Source organism: Branchiostoma floridae, chromosome 4 (genome assembly GCF_000003815.2).
Source record: "Branchiostoma floridae strain S238N-H82 chromosome 4, Bfl_VNyyK, whole genome shotgun sequence".
NCBI classification, from domain to species: domain Eukaryota; kingdom Metazoa; phylum Chordata; class Leptocardii; order Amphioxiformes; family Branchiostomatidae; genus Branchiostoma; species Branchiostoma floridae.
This window is the reverse complement of record NC_049982.1, coordinates 8,321,374-8,330,385: the sequence shown is the minus strand read 5'-3', so window position 1 is coordinate 8,330,385 and position 9,012 is coordinate 8,321,374. Positions and strand designations below refer to the sequence as shown.

General features: G+C 40.2%; 1 protein-coding gene across 4 annotated transcripts in view; it reads left to right on the top strand.

Annotated features, from left to right (window-relative positions):
* LOC118414545 (CD151 antigen-like) overlaps nt 1-9,006 on the top strand; it is a 28,479-nt gene extending 19,473 nt beyond the window's left edge. For 2 of the 4 annotated variants that reach the window (XM_035818649.1, XM_035818650.1), the window contains exons 3-9: nt 2,307-2,498; nt 3,978-4,052; nt 4,370-4,468; nt 5,141-5,320; nt 5,853-5,936; nt 6,738-6,823; nt 8,348-9,006. In XM_035818649.1, coding sequence (XP_035674542.1) covers nt 2,307-2,498; nt 3,978-4,052; nt 4,370-4,468; nt 5,141-5,320; nt 5,853-5,936; nt 6,738-6,800 — 693 coding nt within the window. In that variant the 3' untranslated portion in view covers nt 6,801-6,823; nt 8,348-9,006. Of the gene's footprint in view, nt 1-2,306; nt 2,499-3,977; nt 4,053-4,369; nt 4,469-5,140; nt 5,321-5,852; nt 5,937-6,737; nt 6,824-7,776; nt 7,806-8,347 lie in introns of all 4 variants that reach the window. The other 2 variants (XR_004830995.1, XM_035818651.1) reach the window with 2 other exon arrangements.
* The last annotated feature ends 6 nt before the right edge of the window (nt 9,007-9,012 follow it).

Here is a 9,012-nt window from a genome sequence, read left to right as displayed (position 1 = left end):
GTTAATTTTGGCAATATTGCCCATGAAAATAACATGTATGGTTTTGTTTCTCTCTTGTTGTTGGAGTTAATGTCCCAACACCACTAAAAAAGCAAATATTCTACGAGAAAAACAGTCGGAAGCGTGTCTAAACAGAGATTTCGAGCTTGGGTCACTTCACTGCATGCAAGCATGGGCGAGCAGTTTTTTAAAACGAAACACAGACTTTTATTTCAGATAAATACGTGATGAAATCAAATTTTTTGGTAGAAATTTGCCTTATTCATGCAACTTCTGCAACAGATACATTTTATATAGTTAAATGTAGAGTATAATCACACCGCGCGTATCATTTCCACCCCCAGTCTAATAGACTATCCCAATGACCCCGTATGACCTAGAAGCCGCCACTTTCGTCAGTGTGTGTTGCGGACCATCGACACGTCAAAATCTGACCAAAGCCGGCCGATTTCTCAACAGTTATAATCAATATCGATGTCGCTACATCCTTCAAAATTATGAGGTAGTCTGGCAACATTTTGGAAAAACTACGCGTGCCCGCGGTGGTCGTTGGAAACACGACGCGTGCCGTGGTAAAGAGTTTAATCCGATTGTGTGGTCGCGGTCGCAAGTTTGAGTTTAATCCGATTGTATAAAACTCATGTGAACACATTTTTTTTAATCCGATAGAAAATTTCAATCGGATTCCTTGTTTAACTCACTTGCAATTTTTTCATGTGAACAGCTTGTAACTCAGTTGGCCTATGTAGGCCCTGGAAACAGGCATCCAGGTAGTCTGGATACCAGACCCCAGCCGATCTCAGAAATATCTATCTATCGATATTTCTGAGATCATGCTGGGGTCTGGTATCCAGGCTAGCATCCAAGCTATTTTGTGATCCTTACAAAATGTACATTTGTGCTTGACACATCTGGAAGAACATTCTCATCCTGTAGCTGTTTCTTGAGGAGCAGAGGGATGAGTCACATAGGAAGTCACAAGTCACCCTGCTGAAGGCTGAGGCAGGAAACATGAACTTAAACACAAACAGTTGATCTGTCCCCTGGTACAAGTGGGTACCGGTGGAACCTCACACTCTGGCAGAAGACTTGTGGTTTATGGGCTGGAAGGGTCAGATGTCTTCTGGTATTTACTTCTTAGATAAAACCACACCCTTAGGAAGTCCCTCTCTTTTTCAGCCTTTCCAAATCATTGTCATCACTACAGTACTTAGAGTGACATTGTCTAAAAATATGGTTAAAACATATACAAGTACATATCTCTAAATGATGTATATTACTGGATATTTGCATATGTAACTGGATATTTGCGCTGTAGCATTCTTACTTGGTAGATACTAGTATCAAGTGCAAGCTATAGCTAGTAAGGGACAGGTAAACTATACAAAAAATCTATGCTATGCTTTTCTGATGTTTGATCGTTGCGGTGACTAATACTGTATCAATGAAAAGTAAGGAAAGGATGACAAAGATTAATGGAGGTCCCCATACATGTTTTCTGTCATATCAGACATTGAGATGATTTAGCAGTCAAATAACCCAGAAACCAGACATCCTGTCATAGGAAGTAAGGGAAGAGCCTGAGGAAGGAACAAATAATGATCTATTTTACTTCTTCTTCACACTTTTCCGTGTTGGTTTGTCAGAGTTGCTTCATACATTTGTACATGTCTGGTGGAAAAATACAGCTTTTTGAAACTTACAAAATGTGCCCATCATTAGACCTTCATACTCTGACAAATTAGATGATTGTAGCCTCAATAATAATATAAAAACCATCATACAGGAAACAGAAGACACGGCCAACATTTGATGGGACTTTGCCGCTGACGTCATACAAATTCTTATCTTTCCGACACCCTTTAGCATCTATCGCCTTTCAATATGGGAAGGATTAGAATTTGATAAAACTCAGGCCTGAAAATTGTTCCCAGTAGAATTTTTTACGTCATATGAAACTGGGATATCCCCAAAAAAATGTGAAGCTTGTAAAAGCCTGGTAGAAATCCCAATCAGTGTGGAATTCAGAAATGTAAATTGCCCAAAATCACAACTTCTCACATGTGGAAGGTTTGCAAAAGTCACAAATCACATGAGGACATACTGAAACAACTAGAGGGGCGAGTAGCAGCAGAAAGAAAAAAAATACCCTGACTCCCGGGATTCGGACCCGCACCGAACCCAGGCAGCCAGATCACAAACCCAATGCACAAACCACAATGCCAAAAGCTCAGAGCTGTTGGCGTGGTCAGTTTGGCAGTGCTTGAACCCCACTGTTACAACACATTTCTTGATATTTTCACCAGGTGGCAGGAGGGGGTGTTCTGGCTATCGGGCTATGGATGCGGATTGACAGAGCGACCTTCGACCCTCTCCTGGGAATCGACTACTACCCCATTGTCTGCTGGACGCTGATCGGCGTCGGCGGTTTCGTCTTTCTCGTCGGTTTCCTCGGCTGCTGTGGCGCCGTCCAGGAGTCCAAGTGCATGCTGGGATTTGTAAGTACTTCAATATACCTGGCGCATGGCCTGGATGTCACAGATGTTGTGTACATCTGCTCTGATGCAGCTATCGGAAAGTTGGTAAACCTCATTTGATCTCGCATAGATACTAGTACAGTGGAATCCGCTTTATTGTATCGCCTATTTGTCTGGACATTTTATCCAATTATCCGGCCTATTCTAGAGTCCGAAGTTGGCTATATGACCAGCTTTAGCGGCATTGGTTGGGGAGGGGTGTAGTTTTGAAAACCAATACGCAAACATAACACACAGACGCTCATAGAGGTTACCACTCTAACGATACGGAACTCCGTTTACAAACTTTAATCATAATGTTCCGATACTGTGCGATTTCTGTGAGATGCTTGATCTAATAAAGAGTTCAAATCAGTGGCTAAATGCACATGTGGAAAAGTACGCTTGACTCGCACAGCCGTGCGTCGGCAATTTGGCGGCATACCAAAACAAAGACGAACATGGCTCCGCTCGTATGCCGGAGAATATGACGTTACTTTCATAATTTTAAGTTAAAACAACGGTATTGGAGAGTGATAAACTCTTCACCTTCTTGTCTACAACTTGTGTCCACAAATTACTCTGAAATTTCCGTCTTTCGCGGTGGAAGACGGAAAAAATTCACGTTCAAAACATTTAAAATGGCGGCGCGTGGGTTGAGATATCCCGCCATGCAATGCGCAAGATAGGTCATTGCGAAATCACACCCCTGTTGCATTACGTGCGTTGTTGTAAATCTACGCAGCGCAGCCGAAATCAGCTCAATTAATGAGACAGTGGATATGAAAAAACACATTTTTGTAGGGTAAACCAAGTTTAGACGTTGTCTGAAGGGGAAATATGAACTCAAAAGCGTGTTGACGTTCCCATGACGTTCGCCCATCATACCTTGCGGCAACCTAACAAAATGGCGCCTAACTCCAAATGTTCGCACGCTAGCACAGCGCTATCGGCTAGATTTTCTGTGGAATGTAACTTTCTTACGGTCCTTTACATGGCTTTACACCTTTATACATACATTTACTAGTTACCTTTGGACTCATTTTGTGAGTTTTAGGGCATATTTTCCCATTTTTAATTTGTGTGACCTGACGTAATTCTATCCAAAAACCCGAAGTTTGAGACCGTGGGTTATCCAATTCTGCGATGTTCTAAACAATGGAATGAATGGCAAATGTTTTGGGATTTCGTAATTCTATCCAATTACCCGAATTATCCAAAAAGGCGTAATACGAATAATTGGAATCCACTGTACAAGACAGTAACAGGCACCATCCATTGTAATAAGTTTGATTTTTCTGAATCACTCCTCGAGACCTGATGTTTTCTTGAAGGTGAATTTGATACCTAAGATTGGAATTGAATGAAGACTTGTTTTTCTCTGTTAATGATAAAGATGACACCAGACTCAGACAAGTATGTTAACTTATTAAAGATCATATTGTTTTTTTCTCCCTGTAGTATTTCTTCTTGTTGATAGTGGTATTTGTTGGAGAGGTGGGAGCTGGGATTCTGGCATATTACTATCATGATGAGGTAAGTTAAAGCTATCCACATCTTCATCCAAAATGGTAGCAGTGGCTTTGCCATGTAAGAGTGACCTCTAGCATCAAAGTGCAGTACTGCAGGACTCAGATAACTTTGAGCAATCGCTTGGTTTACCAAAGCATGAATTGCAGCTATCAGAACAATTCCTTTTATGCAGTTAATGTAAACATTGTATGAAATGTTTTGCCTAAGATCATCTGATATCTGATATGTTTTTCTTGCTTTGTCTAAAAAAGTGTCCATGGGACAAGTAGGTAGTCAGTTTTCTACTTCCCAGCTTTGATCATGTAATCCCGTCGCTGTAGGTGAGAACGTGGATGGACAGTCACATGGAAAGGACCATCAAGAACAACTATGGGTTTGTACCAGCCGTCACAGCAGCAGTCACAACCATGCAGGAACAGGTGAGCAGCTGGCACCTGCCGTCCTTGTTTGTTTGTGTTTATTTTGCACATATAAAAAACAATAACAATAAAGTATAGAAAGTAAATAAAAGTGCTAGAGGAGGGAAGAAGCCTACTTGCCTTGTACAGTGCCCTCCTCCACTTAACTAAACATTACTAATCTATGTACAAATGTAGAAAATATAACATGAATTAAAGAACAGTATTGATTGGAAAATGTCAACTATCAATCCTTAATTCAAATGATTAAGTAAATGTATATGAGATGCTTGTCTTCAGTATGACTTTATCTGAAAATTGACAGACACACTGTAAGCAAAAAGACTTCTTATAACTGTACCAAATTGGCCTTCACAGTACATTGCAGGGACTTTCTTATGAAGTGATTGTAAAGTTTAGTGTTTATCTGAAAGATCTCCATTTGTGAGTATAAACATGCACAACAAGTCTTCCTGGAGTCCTCAAAAGTACAAACGTGCGCAACCATATTACAAACCTTTCACACAATAACGTTGCCTACACCTACAATAACATTGAGACTCAAGTTCAAGTTAGTGCAAGCTACACTTAAACAAACTATCAACAATATTGTCAAAAAGAAGACTGATGGAGCCGAGACGTCAGCTTCCCTAACAGACACAGGCTTAAGATGTAGTTTGCTGCCCTCTCCAGATGAAGTGTTGTGGTGGAGACAGAAGCTATGTAGACTGGATGAGTTCAAAGTACTTCACGGAGGGGAAGGCTCCGGCCAACACGTCCGTCCCACTGTCCTGCTGTAGGGACCAGACTGAAGCAGGCTGCAACAGGGGACAACCTGGGCAACCTGCCGACATCAGTAAAATCTTCACACAAGTAAGCAGCCTTGAACACATGATGACGTACCATGGAAAGCCATCAATCAAAAAATGAAAGAAATATGTCAATAATTTTAATTTTTCTTCCCCTTTAATGATAACTTTGTGATTTTCTTGCTTTGTTGTAGGCTTTAGTAAACATAAATTTCTTGAAGCAAAATAGAGAAGTTGAAAAGTGACCAAACTGTAAACCATCTTGTGTGTGATATGGTCATACTTTCTATGTATATATAAAACACTTTAAAGACTGTATACGCCAGAAAGAAAGCAATACTGAGGCAACTGGATGTGATTTTGGAAATGGAAGCACAGATAGCACAGTCTCACTGACAGTATCACTGAAAGATAGTGGGTACTATCTGGAGTGTCTGCCTGTTCCAAAAGAAAATCCAGTTGCTTGTCAATGAGTAACTGCTTTTGGCATATCTTACCTGGATGTCTTACCTTCATCGACGCAAACACAATATACTCTAGACCTAACTCCATGCAAAACACCCATCCAAATATTTAGATGCATTCTTGTTTTCCAGGGCTGTATTCGCAGTATGGAATTGTGGGTACAGGAACAAGTCTGGATCCTGGGAGGAGTGGGAGTTGGTGTCGGGTTACTACAGGTAGGGGGTACTCAAGGTCACTGACCTCGTGTTTTAACTTGTTCTGAAACCTGCTGACCTTTCTGTGGTTTGTTTTTAATCTGATCATGTCAATTTTGATGATATACTGTTTGTGTGCAGAAGGCTTCTCTAGATGAATGTATAACATTTTTTTTCAGTTCCTTTTCAGTGTAATTCATCTATAAATCAATGATTTTACAACCCTTGTCAAAGAGTTGTCTGTGCAAAGTTCTGTGGCAATTGACTTGGTGCATAATATATTGTGTAAACTCTGATCATCATTTCATCTGTACCATCTCTTTCATTCCTTATTTCCAATATAGTTACCAGTTACCACAATTTCTGAACTTTCTAATATTTTCTATCTCCATTCGTCATCAGAATTGCTGCTTTCGTTCACACAAAGTTCCTTCTGAAGTTTCACCTTTCAGCCTACCACAGACATTTTACAATATACCCATGGTTATTATGAAAACCACCTCACCATATGTTGTGACTGAGCTGGTAAATATAGTATTGTGAGGACCAAAAATGCAAGAATTCTTATGATCATGGACTTCTTTCAGTCATCTTAGAAATCATCTCTTTCTGAAGGCCGCAGTGATCAAGGAATGAGTTGAGGTTAACTTGAATAAGGTATTGAATCAGCAACATCTCTAACAATTTGAGAAAAGTAATGTCAAAGTTTTGCAAATGAAAAAGAAGACGTAGTCGATCATAGGGGACCTCTACGCTAGCCTTGAGAAGGTGTGGCCTATTGTCCAACCTGTGGCTGTTCTTCTCTGTGTGCTCCCTCCCCAGCTTCTGGGCCTCATCTTTATCTGCTGTTACTGTAAAGCTATAGATGACTACTATGCCTACTGAGACCCACCCTCCCCTAGCTGGAGGTAGGTACTTGTACCACACACTCTTGGGTTGAGACCTTTGTTTTATGTTCTTGAGGTTCAATCTTCTCAGAACATTTTTTCCATTTTTGCACACACACAGTCTGCACAATCTTTCTCGGTATGCCAAAACACATTTAGTCACATATCTATTGCTGTTTCTTCCAATAAGGTTCACAATCAGTCATGCTGTTTTCTTTTTATTCCTCCTTAAATTCCAAGTTTACCATCCATCCATCCACTATTTCTTTGTGTGAATATGGTGTAGCCTGGGTACCATCCTTAGCATGAAAGTTCATCTGTGTTGGTAGAATACATTATAGAGCATTGCTAAACTTTCTTTCCAACACGAAGATAATGTAGGGACTTACCCCTAAATTTTCGGTCGATCTCCGTCGACCTTGTTCACAGAATGACCCTTTCTCACTCCAGCAGTGACGTCAGCCTAGACTCAGAACAGGATTTCTTCGCACGAGGAGTGAAGGAGGCTTTGCACATCAGAGCTCATCGGGCCACACTCAACAGAGACGGGGGGCGACATAGACTTTCTGATATTTATGACCCCCTCCTGCAAAAGTGGTGTCTTCCTGACGTCACTGCTGGAGTGAGAAAGGGTTTTTCTGTGAACAAGGTCGACGGAGATCGACCGAAAATTTAGGGGTAAGTCCCTATATTATCTTTGTGTTGGAAAGAAAGTTTAGCAATGCTCTATAATGGGTACCATCCTATTTCTACTGGGGCTCCTTGCACTCGCTGCCTTTTTAGGTCTGGAAGGAGCCCCGGTAGAAATAAGATGGTACCCAGGCTAAATATGGTGAAGCTACAGTAACTAGTACAAAGCTCATGGGGTCCTCAATATTTTAACACACATTCAGTTGGTGATGTTAGTTTAATGAATATATGATGTTGTATAAGTTGTATTGCTCACATTGTGCAATTTAATTGTATCCACAAAGAAACTAGAGCTGCTTGATGGCACAGGTTGGTAAGTGTTGCATATACATGTTAGTTATTTTAGCGTCTAATATTCAGAGTGATATCTGCGACTGACTTGGTATGCCAAAAAGCAGTTGGATTTTGGAAACAGTCAGACGTTTCAGATAGTATCCTCTATCTTTCGTCAGTGACACATGAGATATCTGGCTTGCTTGAAGTTTGGTGCAAGCTGTCAAAATGGACCACAATTAGGCAAATGTTGAGCCTCAACTTGAGGTACATGGTTTGTTGTACATATAGCCTCATTTCATCAATCCTGAAAACATCCTTTATTTCAGATCAGAGTGGCACCAACCCAGTCACAGTGGGCAAATGAGGCTTCTTTTGGGGAATGGGGGATGTAACTGTCCAGCCTAATAAGAGCATGTCATTGTTGGTACTATGCATATTATGCATATGAAGATTCTTCTTCAATCTAGTTATTCTTTTTCATGTAACACAGGCTTTTTAAGTCTTGTTTTTGTAGGCCGTAGTGCTTTATATGAATATGTTCACATCAGCCTTTGTTAAAAGTCTTTGATTATGTTACAGCTGTTTGGAATGGTCTTTGCCTGCTGCCTGATGAAGGCTGTGGAAGATGAGTATGAATGATGGGAAGGCAGCCAGGAATCCTGGGAAGGGTACAAGGCATCCTGAGAAACATGCAGGAGGAATCACAAGAAATCCCAGACAATTCTGTTCCAGATGGCAGATTATATATTTATATAGCTTTAATTGTCAAGTACTACAGTAGTACATATATCTATGAAATCATCAATGTGGATATCCACAAAATCTATAATTTTTAATGAAAAATGATGATACAATGTACCTTTATTCCAATCTGCCATATTCTTTTTTGTGTTAAATTTCTCATTGTCAATGTAAAAAAGCCATTTTTTAAAACATTTAGTAGCTGTAAGGTACAACCTTTGTTGATTACTGTACATTAAATTTTGTGTATCCGTTGAGCAATATGTAGATAATCGCCTTTTTGTTCTTGCCAGCATTTGTGCACTAGTGTCATCCGTTGCAAATAATGACATGTACATGTACAATGTAGATCAGTGCAAATTGTTTTGTGTATGCAATGTGTTCTTTGACTTTGGAAGGATTTTCAATAATGCTGGTACATGTATTGGGTTGGCTTTTTTATAAAATGGTAGCATATTGGGTTATACCATTGTGGAACCTAAGGCTGTCAATTTCTTTTGCAT